The following is a 19,458-nucleotide window of genomic DNA, read 5'->3' on the forward strand; positions in this document are numbered from 1 at the left end:
CATTTTAAGATATTGTTTGCAGCAATGAAAACAACTTCCTGGCTGGATTAATAATAATAATAATAAATGGCAATATAAAATAAAACATGCTCCCATTTAATGAAATGCTTTGGATTTTATTATACTTAATATCTTCCAAAAATTATGGGGTTTGTAATAGTTGTCTCAAACACTGAAATTTTTAGATACACAGAGATAAACAGAGTGTGTTAAATCAGCTGCACTGAGTGAAGTAATAATACATAACATAATGCCAAAGCTATTCTTCTCCAACAACGTTTAAAGCACCCTCCTTTTGCAGCCCTGTCATGCTTCCTTTTCTAATGGGTCCCTTCTCGTCGCTCCAACTTTTTGCAGTGCTTCTCCTTTATTTTTTCAGAAGGGCTCACATCCTTTCTTTAACAGTGGTTCCGCCCTGAGTTCACTGCATGTTCTGCAGGTTGAGCTCCTGGTAGTCTGCTGGGATGGTGTCTGTGGCGATGACAAAGACAGAATGCAGTAAACATGATGAGAGTTACTTTGATGATCAAGCTGCCCTGTCGATACATCGCTCACCGTTGCCAGCGGTACTTCAAGTCAGACCAAATGAGTTTTCCTGGGAGAAAGCGAACACAACCCAATCTACCGCCCCTCATACTGGTGTCAATTATCACCCCTGTGTCCGCCACCAGGTTGGTACCCTCAAAGAAGCGAGCCCTGTTTGATACATATCATGAAGCAATATCAGGGTGTAAAGTGTGTGTGTTTATTTCCTGTGTGTGTGTGTGTGTGTGTGTGTGTGTGTGTAGTGTGTGTGTGTGTGTGTGTGTGTGTGTGGTGTGTGTGTGTGTGTGTGTGTGTGGTGTGTGTGTGTACCTGATGTATCCAACCTGCGGTCTGTGCTGCAGAAAACCAGCGGTAGGAGACCTTGTCTTTCCAGCCGACATTCGAGGATCTTTCCAGCAGGAGACGGACCTGATCAGGAGTGTCTCCTGGGTGGCCACGAGAGTTCCTGAGGTATTCACCAGGGCCAGTCTTAGATTTCACGGACCTGATGATGACAAACCACACAGGATAAGAGTGGAAAAACCCAGGTTTAAAATATACTACTCACATTTATTAAAGGAGCGGGTATGTTTTTACCTGAGGCCAACATATGGCCATCAGACAAGTTCACAGATGGCTAACCTTGACATATTTTAAGAGGTATTTTAAGAGGTTAAAAAGTCACATTCTTTTTGAAATTGTTCTGCTTTGTTTTTAAGTGGTGGAGGATGACAGCCAATCAAAAGTAGAGCTGCGCCATGATGTCAGTGGTGGTCTCTTCAAAACCGCTTGCTTTGTGTACGTTTCTCATACATTATGTAAAACGTAGTGATAAATAAACACTTCTAAACCCAAACCGCCGTTTTTGGAAACTAATGACACTTATGAACTTATTTTCGCAGACGTTAGCATAGTGATGTCACAGGGTGGTAGCTAGCTGCAAAAACTCTGTTTCATTTGTGTGTAAATTTATCCTCTTTGTCCAGCCCAGTCTCACGTTTTTTTTGTTTGTTGGTTTTTTGTTTGTTTTTTCGTGCTGCTGTGACGAAATGAGTTCAATTTTCGTGGCGGGTTTTTTGAACTTACCATTCACTAACCCTACTCCTACCCCAACCCTAGTCGTAACCATAACCTAATCTTACTCCTCCCCCACCCCTAACCCCTAACCACCCCCCCGACCCGTATAATTTTGTGCTGCAGAATCATGACTTCTTGTGAGACCGGGTTGCCTCTGTCATATATTATGTAAAAGCTAGTGAGAAATAAATACTTCTAAAACCAAAAACGCCATTTTTGGAACCTGATAACACCTCTGAACTAATTTCGCAGATGTTAGCATGGTGATGTCACAGGCTGGTAGCTAGCTGCAAAACTCTGTTTTGTTTGTGTGTAAATATAACCTCTTTGTCATATATTATGTAAAAGCTAGTGAGAAACAAACACTTATAAAACTGAAAAAAACTGTAACCTAATAACACCTCTGAACTTATTTCACAGATGTTAGCATGGTGACGTCACAGGCTGGTAACTTGCTGCAAAACTCTGTTTTGTTTTTGTGTAAATATATATCTTCTTGTCATATATTATGTAAAAGATAGTGAGAAATAAACACTTCTAAAACTGAAAACGCTCTTTATGTAACCTGATAACACATTTTGTGGCGTTAGCGTGCACGCTAACTTAACTCAAAACTAACTTCCTATGGAGTTAAATTTGTCTCATTAATGCCTGCAAATGCACAGAGGGTGATCTACAAATATTCCTTGATTTGTATAACTTCTGCTTTTGTCAAAAGCTCATGCACATGCAAAGCCTCCTGCAGACACTGTTAAAATGTAATATTGTTTTTCATTGACTGATTAATAGAGGAGCTTTATTGAACATGTACAAATTCTATGTAAGACAACAGGATCTTAATAATTAATTAAACAACTGCAAATTACAAGGCTCATACAACCGAGGGTATATTAGCATTGCATTATATTTATACTTTAGACAACATGTGAGACAACTTATGAGGGGTTGATACACACTTTTCCTTTTACATAATTGGAGATGAATATCAATCAATCAATCAATCAATTTTTTTTTTATATAGCGCCAAATCACAACAAACAGTTGCCCCAAGGCGCTTTATATTGCAAGGCAAGGCCATACAATAATGATGTAAACCCCAACGGTCAAAACGACACCCCTGTGAGCAAGCACTTGGTACAGTGGGAAGGAAAACTCCCCTTTTAACAGGAAGAAACCTCCAGCAGAACCAGGCTCAGGGAGGGGCCGTCTTCTGCTGGGACTGGTTCTGCTGGAGGTTTCCGCTGGCCTGAAACCTCAGCCACAGAGGAACCACGAGCCAGTTATTGTGTTTTTCTCTTTTTATTTATTTATTTATTTTTCTGAAGACCACGGTGGAAATAAGTCTGGTGCTGCTGGGTCGACGATGACCCCTGTGCATGTAGTGACAGTGGGCTGCACCTGTGTGAACAATATGTGAGGACCTCAATGGAGGTTGAGAGACGCAGCTCCTGCACATCATTCTACAAGTCTGTGAGTGGCGGTCTGAATTTTTTTCAGTTTTGTTCTGTTGATAAATTGTTATTTATTATTAATTACTGTTTATTAATTTTTATTTTAAGATTTATTTTATTATTTTCAGTGCTTTTCTGCCTGAAGTCTCTGGAATTTTCACAGCCTCTTTCACATAATAACAATCTAATTAGTCCACAGCCATCCTAAGCACTGTGTGCTCAAATGTGTCATCAGTTCAACCATGTCAGTGATGCTCAGGTTAGGACACTAAGGTTATGGATGTGGTGAGGGAGGACACGTAGATGGTTGGTGTGACAGTGGAAGATAAAGAAGGCAAGGTGAGATGGGGATGATCTGTTGTGGAGAACCCTCATGTGAACAGTTGAAGTAAGATGTTTCAAAATAACATTAAATATATAAAATTAATAGCAAATTCCATTTATTTTGCGGAACTTAATATTTTCAATCACTTTGCTGTCACAACATGTACCAAATCAACATGCGGATTCAAGTCAGCTCTGTTGTGGTGGCCCCAAATAAAAATGGAGAAGCTGAAAGAGCTTAGTTACGTGTGATCAGGTGGATATTGTTCATCACTGTGACATCCTTTCCAATTTTAAAGTTGTTTTGACCTGATTGCTTTACTTTTATCCTGATCAATGTCTCCAGCTTACTTTGCTCAAGTTATCATGATCAAAGGACTCTGGGCGGATTCTGACCTTTGAGCCCGCTTCCTGACTCAATTAGCAATCCTGATTGCAGGATCAAAAGAATCAAGATCAGACATCAAATGCAAGGTCTACCCCTTAATCTGGATTTGCACAAGAATTATGCAAACTCCTCCTTGACCTGAGGCCTACCGCTCCAACAAATTTCACTGAAATCTGTTCATGTTGTTAAATAGATAAACAGTAATGAAAATACAACCTCCTTGATGGGGTGCGTAATTCCACATCATAGCAAAGTTTGATAGCAAAGTTGTTTAACTTCATGTGAATGTGAGATAATCAGTTTCCTCCAAATGTTTGAGTGTTTCACAGGATGATGATGATGATGATGATGTAGACTTCAGTCACACCTTGAGCTGGATGCCCGGCTCGGCGACGGCTCTGAAGGGTGCAGCCTGCCAGTAAGTTTGTTCAGTCTGTTTCCACATCACCACGTAGAAGGACGACGAGTCCTGGTAACCGAAGATGAATCCAGTGTAGTCATCGTCTGTCACTGTGTTCACGTGGAACGTTCCTTCAAAGTCAACCCCGCTGAACGCAGTGTAGCCTAAAGATAAGGACAGCGAGGCAGCAACAGACACAACAATAAAAAAAAAAGTGACGTCTGAGAATAACACTGAGCCGATTCACAAATAAAAACCATTGCATAATTTATCAAAAAGAAATTAAAATTATTAAAATAATTTGCTGGGATCATAGCTGTTGGGTTGTTTACATTTTCTGCATCATCCACTCCTGTGTTTGTGATATTGACATTTCCCCATGATGGTCTGTGAATTTTGGTAGAGTATCATGGTGGCACATTATATTGTGAAACTGGTCAATTATCCACATAACTCAGAAAGTAAAACATTCCACTGTTATTACAGAAAGATATGTCGTAATATCAATGTATATAAAACGTACCTACAGCGAGGCCGGGGTCAGAGTTCATGGTCTGTACTATTTCCATCCCCTATCACGATAAAAGAGAGCAGCTTCACTTTATTTCATAAAATCAGGATCAGTGTACAATTAAAGGTGTCATATTGTTATTATTCATCTTTTACAGTTACAGATGGTTGTGGTTTAATGTTTAAATCATAAAAGTCTCACAGTTCTAAGACTTTGCATGTATGATGTAAGCCAGTGATTTTCAACCTTTTTTGAGCCGCGGCACCCTTGTTATATTTACAAAATCCTGCGGCACACCACCAACCAAAATAATATTATAATGCTATTACCTCTGGTTTTGCGCAAAACCCAATTATCGCAATAGAAAATCGATACAGAAAACACCGCATTTCGAAAATCCCCAAGCATTTTGCGCTCTGATCTCTCCCTTCTTTATATTCTACTATTGTAGTATAATTACACAACTCTGGAAGAACGTTTGGCTTCTGTGAGTGGAGAAACTGGGAATGGTGCAACATTTTTATCTTCATTTTACATACAGTCCCAACTTTTTCTGATTTGTGGTTGTTTCTGTTGCATTTCTGAAATTGTTTCTCCTCATCAGTCACGTTTTGTGCTTAAACACTGCATTAAGCTCAATATTGAACAAATAAATACCTTTGGAAAATAACAGCTGTTAAAGTTCAGAGTTCTCACCTGCTTTTTGTGATCTCTGCGTCTGAACATTGTTTTTTTTTTTGTGGCTCAGTTCATTTATATATTCTTATTTTTTAAATATGTTTTTAAAGATATTTGACCGTTTATTTCATCTCATGATCTCATAAATTCAGCATATGACGCGCACATGGTGTGAACAGGACGGTAACGGCAGAATCACACCTTTAGAGAAAGTTCAGAGAGAAGTAAAGGCAGCTTCACGTTTCCGTTTTGTTAACGTTCACTCGGGTTAAAATCCTCTCTCTGCTCCGCGCTCGCTGCGCACTGAACGTGTCGCGCCTGCATTCAGGAATCTCCCTCACCCACCCCCTCCCTCGCAGTCTGCAGCCTGTTAACTGCGGGCGCGCACACACAGACACACACACCGACAGCTCCGCATTTTAGACGGCTTTTGAAGGAGACTGCACTGTTTTAATCGGCCGTCAGCCTCCTTGTTATTGTCCCGCCTTAAGACGAGAGCGAGGCTGCAGCATGTTTGACATCACATTCTGAGTCGTTTTATGCTTTGTGGATAAAATAAATAATTCACGGTAATCGCGAATATGAAAAATAATCGCGAATATGAAAAATACCCACGGCACCCCTGACGATCGATCGCGGCACCCCGGTTGACAATCACTGATGTAAGCAAAATGTATGCCTTAAAACAGTTTGTGTTATAAGCCTCTGATGTATGTTACGAAAGTCCATATGTGGACGTCTGCTCAGTGACACATGTCCAGTGAGTCAGTCTGCACTCTATATGTAAAACATAGACTGTGTCCCAGTTCAAGGTTCGCATCCTGCGAAGGAGCATTCCTGGACTGCATGTGTCATAGCAGCTCAACTAGGCTGTCCCTTCTCATAGGGACAAATTCAAGGATTCAAAGAAATTTTATTGTCATATGCACAGAAGAACACGTTCCCTGCACAATGAAATGTGTCTACTGCATTTAACCCATCCTAATTGCCAGTAGGAGCAGAAGTCACCATTAGGTGCCCGGGGACCAGCTCCAGATGTACATCCCTGCCTTGGTCAACAGCAGGGCTGAGCAAACCAACACCGACCCATAACAAACAACACACACACAACACACAACACATAGGCCAGCCCAGTACATAAAACATATATATGAAAGCAAAACAAGGGAAAAGGAGAAAAAAAACCCTCATAGCCGCTGCATTACACAGCGACAATGAGGAAAAAAATCCCCATCAGCACAGAAAAACAATAATCACACAGACAAAACAAGGACACAGGACGACAACCGAGATTTGAAAAGGTCCAGTTTATCAGAACACTCCGGAGGCAGCCTGTTGGCACCGTCAACGGCCTTGTCCGACAATCCTGGAGGGGGAGGGTGCAGCCCTGCGCAGTCCTGAGCAGTCCTGAGCACAGTCAACGTCAGAGCTGGAGAAGCTGAGGGGAGGGGGGAAGACCAGGGAGCGAGGCTTAAATGTTGATCTTCTGAGGAGGTTTTATCACAGCGACCTTGAAGTGCAGCTGTATTTGGGGAAGCCAAATGAATAGCCAGATTAGCAGACGCCTGAAAGATTCCACAGTTCTGAGAACAGAGTGGCTCTCAATGCATCTGAATGTAGAATGTGGTCTTCACAGACGGTCAGAGCGGGTTTCCAGGGCTGCAATTCTGTTCGAGATGTTTTCCAACGCGCGGTTAACCCCCGCCGACTGCGCAGCCACTGCCTTCCCAATCGAATCAATCATGTACGGCAGCCTGGAAGGACCAGTCAAAGCTGCTTCCACTTTCTTGATTTTCCGGTAAACCAGCATAGTGCCTGCTCCACACATCAGAAAGCCGGTCACCACCAAGCCGAATATGTACACATCTTCGACGTCCTCCACAGAAAGCATGTAAAGGCACATGACCTGCCATCTCCTCCACGAGTCCATCATGTAACCCATCACATGCGTCCCGGCAGGACAGGTCGGGTCCTCCGCCCCCGAATGTCTTGTAGAAAAAATGGTGTCAATTGCGTTCAGAGACCACTTTAACAGATCCATTTTTGTCGTTTTCCAGAAGAGCAAAGCTGCAGCCTCACAGACAACACGCCACAGAAGCAGGAAAGATAAGGAGGGAGGGAGAAGAGAAAAGTGTGTCCGTCTCGGCCGAGTGCAAGCTGGCAAAAAAAAAAAATGCAGACTTCTGGCCTTCTTTCCCCATCAATAAAGGGTAGAACAGGACAGTGCAGTCTCATTTGAACCCCTGCATGATATCACAGGATTTGACCACTTCCGGGGACAGTCTGCCGTTGCGCAACATAAACACAGCATTACTTCTTGGTACTGTTTTGTTTTCAGCTGCAATCACTGAAGCAGTCACGGATAGTGTTGTTTTTTTTCAATTCCCAGTGGAGAAGGGAAGACAAGGCAAATGGGAGCGGTTGTGTTGGTAAGTTTTATCCTTCACAGCTAGCCAGAGTAGCTGCGTTGTCTCCTCTGCAAAACCAACTCGACATGTTTGTGCTCCGGGTCATAAACAAACCGCAACACATGTCCTCTTTCCCACCGCATTGTCACTTTTTCTTTGCATTTTCACTTTGTTTTCCGTGTAATTTGCCCCAAAACTGAACGTGCCATGTTTCTAATGGGGACATATGAGAGCTGTCCCCAGATGTAGGATTATTGCATCTTATGCGTCATATTTTAACCCTGTAGCACCCGCCCTCAAACTAGACTGCGCTGCCCAAATGGTGTTTCCTTGGAGCTCAAACAATCCCGAGAGTCATTGCACATTTTTTTTTAAGAAAAATGTTGTAAAACCGCATTGAAAAAGGATTACTAAACTATGGGTTATGCTTACTATGTTATGTTAGCTTATCACTTGTAACTTGTCACAGTTGTCGGGTCACGGGGGTGGGTCTGGGATAAGTAATGTCACAACTGTAAAATGCTCTGTGGGATAGAATATCTCATTTCAGGATGGCTGGTTCAGTCTCAGTGGTCTCAGAAGGCCTGATCTTCGTGGAATGCAACCTTTGAAGGATACCGCAAACAGCAGTTCCTTTCATTTAAAGCACGAGGTTTCTTTGATGCCTGAATTTTTTTTTTCTTATTATTTTTAGGATATATCAGTAAGACGCCTGGTGACCTCAGGTCTGGTGGAAAGCTGCATAATACAACCTCTTGAGTCAGGTGTTGATGGGACAGAGGCTAACAAGGAGTTTGGCCTCTTCGTTACTCACCTGGTTGAGGACCACCCAGTTGGGATCTATCTGCGAGTCCCCCTCTGGGTCCAGCACTACAGTCTGATAGGCTCTGAAGTCAGTCAGGGTGACCTCTGCGTTCTCTGGACAGTGGTCAACTCTGTCAATGACACTGTCTTTGTCAAAGTCACCTTCACAAGCGTCTCCAACTCCGTTGCCTGAAACAGGAATGGACACTTACAGAACGGCACACGTTGACCTGAGCACACACACATGCACAGTGAGAGATACTAACTATCTGTATCATGTTGATCCTGGTTAACGACCAATCTACAGTTGTCTTCCTCATCCAAAATGCCATCATTATCATCGTCATCATCACACTCATCTCCCTGCAAATGAAACAAATGTGAGATGTTTGGAGGAGAAGATTAACAAACACTTAATCATATAATGTTCATTAAAAGATGAAGGATGGGACCATTCCGTCCTTGTCGGTGTCCAGCTGAGAGGAGTTGATGATGGAGGGACAGTTGTCCTTTGTGTCCTGGTGCCCATCGCCATCACTGACAAAGAGCAGGGAGGTCAGCTGAGGAAAACATCATCGTGTGGTACAAATCATGACAGGGGCTGCTTTACCTGTCTATGTTGTTATCACACGTGTCTCCTATGAGGTCATCATCTGAGTCAGACTGCCAGTGGACAAAACACAGACTGTTACTAAGAGGCGTGGCAGCAGGTGAAGGATTTTAAGTGATTTGTTGTACCTGGTTGGGGTTGGGCATATCAGGACAGCTGTCACAGACGTCTCCCACCCCATCATTGTCTCTGTCCTTCTGGTCTGGGTTTGGGACACTGGGGCAGTTATCTAGAATATTGTTCAACCCTGAAAGAATATTTCACTGTGAGTAAAAAAACCCAACAAAAATGCAGCCTACACTCAGTCAAACACATCACCAGATGGCAGTGTGTGTTTTAAGCCAAAGGTGAAATAGTTTCCAGCGGCCTTCAATGGCTGGCGCACGTTCAGCGTGGAAAAATGCTTTTATTGGGGAGACAGACGTGACCAAGCATTTAGCAATCCAGCTTTGGAGTTAAAGACACGACTGAGTGACAGAGTGTTTGGAGCTGGTCCACAGTGAACAAACACAGGTCACAATCCTCAGTGTAAACATGCAGCGTAAGCATCTCAAGCATGCAGGCACGCAAAAACATCAAGGCCCAACTGGGTTTATTTCTAATGGAATAAATGAGAGGTGGTTTAATCTGCCATTAAAGTGTGAGAAAGTCTTACAAAACAACATGTAGGAGAGTCCAGTCAGAGCACAAATATTCCACTTGAACTTGTTGTTTTCTACTAAGGTTTTTTTTTTTTTTTCTTTTTTCATCGCTACTTGGGAGTTGTTTTGCAGAAGTGAACTGATTGAGAATTTGGACTGCAACGAGAAAGGTAAAAGTCAAAGAGGATGTTAAATGATAAAGTGCTGCACAAGCACAGTCCAGTGAAAAGAAAGTCATTCACACTTTTATCCCTTAAAAAATGAAAGAAAAACAGGAGTGCAACGATTACATGTCTAGACAAGTGGCTCGTAGATGGCCTGTGGTTTGGAAATCAGTCAGTATAAAAGCTGCTGCACTTTGTTTCTCAAAATGACTTTTAGTTAATTGAAATATATCTTACAGAGGTGCTTAGGGAATAACAGAATACAGCGCTATGTAACTGGGATACAAAAAATAGCATTCTGTTCTAGCTTTAAAAGACAAAGGTACAGTCTGAATACATGTTTGGGATTATTTTCAGCTGTATGCATTTTCTGCACATTAACACTACAGATCATTGCTCATTCTGCTGTGAAGTGAACCAATGTAAATGTTACTGCTGCTGCAGTTCCCACAATGCAGCTCTGCAAACTGGACCGTTCTTTAGGGGTCCTTCACACATAACACAATTGAAGCCGACTGTTCCACAAAGGACGAATCGTATGCCACTCATGAAAAATAGGAGCCGCCTCGTACAGCAGTCACCACAACCATTTGGGCACAGCGCATGCACTCTACATTTGCATGCCGCTCATGGTGGAAACCCATTTGAACGGTGGACAAGATGAGGTTGCACTGCTATCTGATCATGTTCGCAGCTTTCGCACGGCTGCACAAAATCATTGGCCGTGTCAAACCGTGGCCAAATGCCGTGATCAAGGCAGCCTTTACACCAACGGCCAAATGTCGCGAATCGCCAAATGTCGCGAGGAATGGCCATTTGATCCACTTTTGGCCGGAGTCGGCCAAAGTCCAGGTGCGACCCACAAACATCCAACACCACTTGCGGGGCACTTAGAAAATGCGGGGCTATTCGCACAGCCAGGACAGGACAGGCAGGACAAATAAATAAATACAACAATAACTACATACATAATTACATAACAAATACATAAAATAAATAATCACAGAACAAAGGAACAGAGAGTGAGACTTTTTTTCTGTGAGCTGAGTTGGCCCGCAGAAGTGGGCGTGTCTACTCCAGCAGCAGCTGTTGAGCACTGTGTCCTCGCAAGTCACAGCTGGAGAACACATATCATGCCATGCAGGATATCACCTCACAACACTCCACCGTGAGGTGTATGCATCGGCATGCTGTCCTCATGTGGAAATACATAAAAAATACATATCGCCTTTTCAACATAGGCAGCACCGACCGCATCAGCATGCACATCACCAGCCAGGCTGCCCCATGTGAAAATATCTGACCGATCATGTGAACACTCGGCTGGCGTTCTGAATGTCACGTCCACCATGTGAGTTATGGTCCACATGATGCGGTGTCCTTCAGTGCACCACTCAAACAGCTGGGCATGCGGCGCCCGCTGATGTGGACATCAGGCTTCATTTATGTCAGTCCATTACCTTATTTATGTCCATGACCATGAGTCATGTACAGAGGAACAGGAGGATGATACTTGTATTGTCCACTCTTTATAATAGGAATTAAATATTAGAAATTTGTTGTGGTTTTGTGTGTTCCTATAATGTTCTGACTCTGTCCTCTCTCATTATTTTGTGCTTACATATTTTTCATTAATTTATGTACATATATCCAGCATCTAATTGCTCCGCTGCTTTGGGAGTGTGATGTGGTGTCACACTTTCCACGTGCTTGCACTGTGTTTGTGTGCGTGCACACGACCGTCGCCACCAGATTGTTCACACCTGTCCGATTGTGTGTCCCTCCTGACAGCAGGTGGAATTTTTCACGAATCTGCAATTTGTTTTTTTTTTTGTTGGTCTTTTCAGACCATTTCTGCTTCTTTCACTCAACTTCGTGTTATGTGCAAAGAGGCCATAATCACTGCACAAATTATCCATTGTGTCATACTCTAGCAGCTCTCATACCTGGCCAGGTTTGGCACAAAATTGTCCCGAGTGGTTACTCCACATGGGTTGTGAATGGCCCGAGGTGGAGAGGCCTCGACATGCTGCACAGTATGATGTGAAAGCTCAGTTAAACCCACTCCTAAGGTGGGTGTTTGAGGCCACAACACTGTCCAACTAAGACAACACTAGCAAATGCAGAAAAACACAAATACAACACCACCTACTGTCCAGTCCAACAAGTAGTTACATCAAAAAAGCATCTTGCAAAAAAAAAGGGGGGGGGAGGGGGAGGGGCTTGTAAACAGTGCACACAAGCAAATATAACCAATAGCACATACAACAATAAGGTGTTTGCTGCAATGTTGGAAGTGGTATGGATTCTCATAGCCTCTGTACTTCCCAGTTTGCACATATACCACATTTTCAGGAGCTCGGTTGGACTCACTGCCTCTTCTCATACAAAGCATGGAAAGAGGTAACCTGAGATATCAGGTTTTGAGTACAAGTTCACCCACAGTGGGCAGTAGGTTTGTGTGAGTTGAACTGTGCCTGCCCTGAGCCATCCCAACCTGAGCACAGGCCCAACCAAAGCAGGGGGAGCACGAGTGAGGTCTGTAACAAAACAACTTTTATTGAATTTGGCTGAGTGGTGTGCATGCTTGGCACCAAATGCAGTCAGGCAGGATCAGCTTGGTAAAATCTGAGGTAAGGTGCAGACTTCAGGGTATCTCATGGAGTAATCAGATGTACTTGAGACTATGGTCCAGAGAAAAACATTCATTTTCTCCACTATAACTCGTTAATAACTAAACTTCGAGTGGAGCATAGGTTTGATAAGTGGGAAGAGACTTAAGCCCCTTTCACACCGGGCCTACAGTGAACACCAAATGCCAGCCACAATGGACTTAAAAAAAGAATAAGAACGTGGAAAACCTCCCCCACTTTGTTCTACTGTTTTTGAAAAATGGATAAATAAAAAGTAAAAAAAAAAAAACATCCACTGAGGTGCATTGTGTTGCAAATCAACCATAAATACAGTTTGAAATGGTGTCAAACTTGGCCAAGTGAAAAGCTTTAGTTGTGTCAACATGAAATAAGAAAACTTTCTTCTGCTGTTGGACAATAGTAAACAAATCACTGATTATAAGTACTGTTTGGAATTCCTTTGTAATTTAATGCACAAGAATGCCTATGAATGACAGCACACACAATTCACTAAACAATATGCAGAGTAGGGATGTAGGGTGTATTGGCGGAAGGATGCAGAGGCAGGAAGAAAATAGGAGAGCCAAAGAGAATAAAGACGATTCCTGAACAAAGGGGGGAAAAAAAGTAAAAAAGTCACAAATCACTGAGAAAAGGTGGATGAGCGAGCTTTATCAGGGAATAGCCTGCGAATCAAGAGTGCAAAAGGAACTAAAGAGGAACAAAATGAAACCGAAGATAATGTTGATCTCCACGTTTTAAACGAAACACGTTTAAACTCCATACTGCTCCAGCCATTGCTGGAGCAGTGTGTGTCTGCATCTCTGCGTTCCGGGACTCGGCGCTGGTACGGAGCTCATAGCACCTGAGTCCCGGAGAGGCTTCAAAGAGAAGCGTGTGATCCAACCCACTGTGGAGATCTGCGCGCACGTCGGTGGATCCACCTGCTCTGGTTCCTTCTCCAGATCAAAAGAGGGATCATCTCCTTCATCATCAGAATCCTCACTGTCTGGTTCAGTCTCTGACGACACTTGCTCCAATGAAAAAAAAAACTGAAGCGCTTGCTCAAAATTCATAAGACACCTCATTTTTACAAAACAAACAATAACAACAAACAAACACCACCACACTAATCACACACACTAAATACTCCACCGAAATTATACACACTGCAAACACGCCAAATATTTCTCAAATCTCTCAAATACTAAAACTCTAATCGCTGTCTGTACAGTCGAAATGCGCGTGTACTCTGCGTGTTTCGTGTGACATTGCATTCGTAGATTTGATGCAGCTGCGTATGTTTGATTTAATGTATGCGTTCTGTCTTGTGTAGCCCTTGCTGCACTCCTGCCTTTGTTTTTTGTAGAAATACACTTTGTTCTCAGAACATTAAAGCAAACAGCACTCAGGTTTGACGATGTAAAGTGGGACACACTGCTTCCTTGTCAGGACTGGGAACATCAGATCGCAAAGTTCAGAGTCCTTCTGAGCCCCCCCCCCACCACCACCACCAAAAAAGTACAAAATATTGCCATTTAAACTCACAAGTAAACTTAAAACTGTCCGTCTCTTGTTTCAGCATCGAAAGTGGGACAGAGAGAGGGGGGGGGGGGGGGGGGCGGAGAGGAGGGAGAGAGAGAGAGAGAGAGAGAGAGAGAAAGACAGAGAGGAGGGGAGAGGAGGGAGAGAGGGGGGGAGAGGAGGAAGAGAGAAAGGGAGATGCTGTCTGTCTCTGTCTTTTTTTTTCAAAACCCTGGTGTTTCTGATCACCGGCGCTGTGGCTGTGTGATCAAGCAGTCAGTCACACGGATGCACGCGGGTTCGATTACCAGTTCTGATCATGGATGCTAAGCAGGGATGAGAAATCGCCAGAAATCGCTGGCTTCATAATGACGACAATGAAGGTGGGTCTCGCATATAACCTCTTTGGCGTCACGTTTGTTTTCATAAGTTGACAGACATACAATGATATGTGCATGCATGCAGTTTGTTTATAGAACATGTCAATTTTACAATATTACGTGCCACGTCATTCATGGCGCGACATTACAGTCATAAGCCGATGCACGAAAACGGCGGCATGGTTCAGGATTTTGACCAAATAAATGTGTGCAAGAAACTTACAGTTTACTCCGTCTTTTACATCCATCTGGATCTTTCTTTTCTGTGGCGAAATTGTGTAGAATGAACGGAGGTTTACGACCAGATTTCTTCTTCTTTCCGTCTTTGTGTGGACTCGGCGGAGCTTTGCAATCGTGTGTTTTCAGCCAACTTCCAGCCTAGAATTCGCTTGTTTGAGCATTTGAAAACAGCACATGCCGCCCCGTCATATTGTATGTGTCACTTAAGGCATAAAGCCTTATCCAATGCAAGCCAATCCCTGTAAGCCTTAACTTTTACAGTCCGCTAATGCTACTGTATATGAAATTCAGTGGGAGCGTGTGAGTGTGGTAGTTGGGATTTTTGCCCGTTTGACCCACGCATGCACAGATGCATTTGCGCACTTCGCTTATTATTACGTGGTGTCGGCCTCAGCTACAGAGAAACACATCAGGCTGATTGTGCTCCTGCAAAGGGTCCTGCTGTGAACAAATACACACCCATCAATGATCGTTTCAGCTCTCAGTTCCACGAAAACGAGGTGATCACCTCCTGCAAAGCTCCCCCACTGCGAACTAATACCCAGCAATCGAGGATCACTTCCTCAAAACTTTTGAACTGTCAGATTCTAAAGGGCCAGCTGTCTCTTCTCTCTGCAGAAGGCTGGAGGACAGCAAGCCCTTCAGAGTTCATGGAGAGAATGCTGCAGCTCCGGCCAGACTTTTTGTGCAGCACCTCTCACCCACCTCGTGTGCGCAGCGCGTGAACACACCACGATCATGACTACTGTGCGCTGGCGGAGGAGCCAAGAAATTCTTCCTGGCCAGCCAGCACCACCGCATGACCGCGGCAGCACTCCGCCACATCCACATGCAGCAGCAGAAGCCCCACCCCGCACACACCAGCTCCGCCACGGAGAGCTGCATCTTCCTCCACAACAGTGCTCACAAATCGGCTTCTGTACTGTGTGAAAACATTCAGCTGGTCAAACAAAGTCAAACTAAATTGTAACATTACAAAACTAAGCAACGATAAGAAACCGTCAAGAACTACAGCAAACGAAATACAGAGGAATTGAGGTTTACGGCGGCATTCGCTCAATTTTTCAAACAGTTTAAAAATCCTGACGAAGCGTCAGCTGCAGGAATGAAGCGCGCAAAGGCTAAATGATGCCACAGAAGTCAACGAAAGTCCAGATTTCTTGTTGTGTTTGGACTTCGTTGCCCCTCGTTAAGTGCCGTGTGACCCGGGCCTTAAGGATGTGGGTGAGGGAGGAGATGCAGGTGGGTGCCATGAAAAAAGAAGGACACACAGGACAGGATGAGGTGAAGACAAATGGTCTGCTGTTGTGACTCCAATTGGGAGCAGCTTAAAAGAAGAGACGATTAACACTGAACTCCAATGCTACATCTCATATTATATTATTATTATTATATTACATTATACTGGGCAAAAAGCAGTACATCACAATCTGTAGGGTGTCTGAATAATCAGTAAGTATTTAGTAGTTGTCAAACAGCACCCAGATGATCTGCTACATCCATAGAGTGTAAACAGACTACATACACTATGCTGTCCTATGATGCAGCTGTAGCCTGGTAACCAGAATACTTCTCTCAATAATTCATAGATAGCAGACATATAATCTTTTATGGACTATAACTGATGGGTTTTTTAACTTGTTTGGCTGGTCCTGTGACTTATATTTTGAAGCAACTTGTATGTGGAAAAAATACTGTATTATCAATTATTGCCACAAAATGTGACTGTTTGTATACAACCTGGTCTCACGGTAAGTCATGATTCAGCAGCACGAAATATACATTAATCTATTGGTTCGTGATATTGTGACGAAAAGTGCCTCATTTTCGTCACGGCAGCACGAATTCATTCTAATTCATTCTGTGATGGCTGCACAAAATTAAAAGTGAAGGGTGGGGGGGGGGGGTCAGGTGTGGTTATGGTTAGGGTGGGGGGAAAGAGTAAGATTAGATTATGGTTAAGGTTAGGGTCGGAGGTAGGAGTAGAGTTACAAATAGTGAGTTAAAGCCTCATTTCGTCAGGGGAGCACGAAAAAACATACTCGGCTGCTGTACATGTTACAAGCTGCTTCTGTGTACTGATCTGAATGAGGTGCTGACTAATCCACACTCTGCAGCAGAAAGTGGCAATAATGCACCATTTAGTTGGATGCTAGACACCATAAAGTAAGAAGATGATGAAGAAGAAGCAGAAGAATAAGAACAAGAACAAAAGGATCTGAATGAGGACAGTGTGTTGGGTCTTAGAGAATGAGTACAATAAATAAATCATGCTCTCAAACTGAAAGACCAAACACTTGAATATAGAGAGGGAATAACATTCATACACTCTTGAAGAAAGAGAGCTAACAACCTTCATACTGCAGCGTACTTGGCACTTCCCTTGTTTGTAATTTGTGGGACAACCAGAACTGCAACATAGATGTTGCCAAGGCTAAGGTAAGGTTACTATAATGTTTTAAAAATGTACAGTGCGTCCAGAAAGAATTCACAGTGCTTCACTTTTTCCACATTTTATGTTACAGCCTTATTCCAAAATAGAGTAAATTAATTTGTTCCTTTCAAAATTCTACTCACAACACTCCATAATGACAACATGAAAAAGTTTTTTTTTTTTTTTTAATTTTTGCAAATTTATAAAAAAAAAAAAAAACAACTAAGAAATCATACGGACATAAGTATTCACACCCTTTGCTCAATACTTTGTTGATGCACCTTTGGTAGCAATTGCAGCCTCAAGTCTTCTTGAATATGACGCCACTACCTTGGCGCACCTATCTTTGAGTAGTTTTGTCCATTCCTCTTTGCAGCACATCTCAAGCTCCATCAGGTTGGATGTTGAGTGTTGGTGCACAGACGTTTTCAGATCTCTCCAGAGATGTTCACTCAGATTCAGGTCTGGGCTCTGGCTGGGCCACTCAAGGACATTCACAGAGTTGTCCTGACGCCACTCCTTTGATATCTTGGCTGTGTGCTCAGGGTCATTGTCCTGCTCAAAGGTGAACTGTCCCCCAGTCTGATGTCAAAAGCGCTCTGAAGCAGGTTTTCATCCAGGATGTCTCTATACATTGTTGCATTCATCTTTCCCTCAATCCTGACCAGTCTCCCAGTTCCTGCCGCTGAAAAACATCTCCACAGCATGATGTTGCCACCACCATGCTTCACTGTAGGGATGGTGCTTGGTTTCTTCCAAACATGACACCTGGCATTCACTCTAAAGAGTTCAATCTTTGTCTCATTAGACCAGAGAATTTCGTTTCTCATGGTCTGAGAGTCCTTCAAGTGCCTTTTGGCAAACTCCAGGCTGCCATGTGCCTTTTAAGGAGTGGTTTCCATCTGGCCACTCTACCATACAAGCCTGATTGGTGGATTACTGCAGAAATGGTTGTCCTTCATACTTGGTTTGCGCTCTGACATGCACTGTCAACTGTGGGACCTTATATGTAGACAGGTGTGTGCCTTTTCAAATCATGTCCAATCAACTGAATTTACTCCAAGTGGACTCCAATTAAGCTTTAGAAGCATCTCAAGGATGACCAGTGGAAACATGATGAACCTGAGCTCAATTTTGAGCTTCATGGCAAAGGCTGTGAAAACTTATGCACATGTGATTTCTTAGTATTTTTATTTTTAATAAATTTGCAAAAATCTGTGTATATGTGCCATCTGTAAGATGACAGCAGCATAGTACATATGCCCAAATTGTCTTCGCTCAGTTCTAGTATGTAGGTACTACAGTAATGGGTTGTAGTAGGTTCCTCATTGACATTAGTACATACTAAGTATTTGGACACAGAGCAAGACATACTTAGTGATTTGCATTTCTGCATCTGTCCTTTTTGTTTAAAACAAACTGCTAATTGTTGAAATGGCATTGTTTCCCAATCCTGCTGGTCCATGGGACCCAAACATATTGCACATTTTACATTTGTCCCTGTTTTAAAGAGCAGATCAGCTCAGTCAGTTGTTGATTAGCTGAACACACCTGACTGAACTGATCTCCTATGATTATTCCTATCCTCTGAGTACTTTGGGTCAGAGGACCAGGGATGAGAAACACTGTATTAAAGGGTGTGTGAGTCATTATTTTGACTTTTATAGTTTTATTTACTTTAGACAAAATAGAAGTAATGGCCAAGTGTTTGAAGTTTTGGGCTTGTGACCAAAGGGTTCTTGCTTCAAGTTCCAGTCACACCAGAAAATCACTAAGGGGCCCTCTGGTTAAGTAAGTTCTTTCAGCGCTCCCTTGTTTTCACTTGGGGTCACCACAGCAAATCCATGGTGAGTCCGAGCCAGTCAGGACTCCACCCATATATCAAAAACCAATGATTTATTCACAGGGAGACATTTGTTGTTTATCCCCGACTCAACCTTCCTGTCTATTTGTACGTTAACAGATTTACCTCCCTGTCCATGTCATCATCCATTCATCTCCTATCCCGTCACCATCTGTATCCTTCTGTGTGGGATATTTCAATTGTTCTGCAGTTGTCACAGGCATCTCCAAAAAGATCCTTGTCGCTGTTCTTTTGGTCCACATAGGAACCAGCCAGCAGTTATCCTGGGACATACACAATATCAAAATTCAGCCAAAGTCAACAAAAATATGCACTGGACCTGCTGTGGAAGTGAGTGACTTACATCTAAGTTCGTAATGCTGTCATTGTCTGCATCGTCATCACAGGCATCACCTATCCCTC

General features: G+C 43.1%; 1 protein-coding gene across 1 annotated transcript in view; it reads right to left on the minus strand.

Moving 5' to 3' along the window:
- Positions 1-98: 98 nt before the first annotated feature.
- Positions 99-19,458, minus strand: part of thbs4a (thrombospondin 4a) — a 34,610-nt gene continuing 15,250 nt past the window's right edge. Inside the window, 16 exon segments of the mRNA XM_034170185.1 lie at positions 99-476; positions 562-696; positions 856-890; positions 892-1,027; positions 4,131-4,329; positions 4,689-4,737; positions 8,577-8,755; positions 8,833-8,929; positions 9,019-9,103; positions 9,177-9,229; positions 9,305-9,439; positions 19,162-19,184; positions 19,187-19,229; positions 19,231-19,298; positions 19,301-19,319; positions 19,400-19,458. Coding sequence (XP_034026076.1) covers positions 422-476; positions 562-696; positions 856-890; positions 892-1,027; positions 4,131-4,329; positions 4,689-4,737; positions 8,577-8,755; positions 8,833-8,929; positions 9,019-9,103; positions 9,177-9,229; positions 9,305-9,439; positions 19,162-19,184; positions 19,187-19,229; positions 19,231-19,298; positions 19,301-19,319; positions 19,400-19,458 — 1,370 coding nt within the window. The 3' untranslated portion in view covers positions 99-421.

This window comes from Thalassophryne amazonica, chromosome 5 (assembly GCF_902500255.1).
Source record: "Thalassophryne amazonica chromosome 5, fThaAma1.1, whole genome shotgun sequence".
NCBI lineage: Eukaryota > Metazoa > Chordata > Actinopteri > Batrachoidiformes > Batrachoididae > Thalassophryne > Thalassophryne amazonica.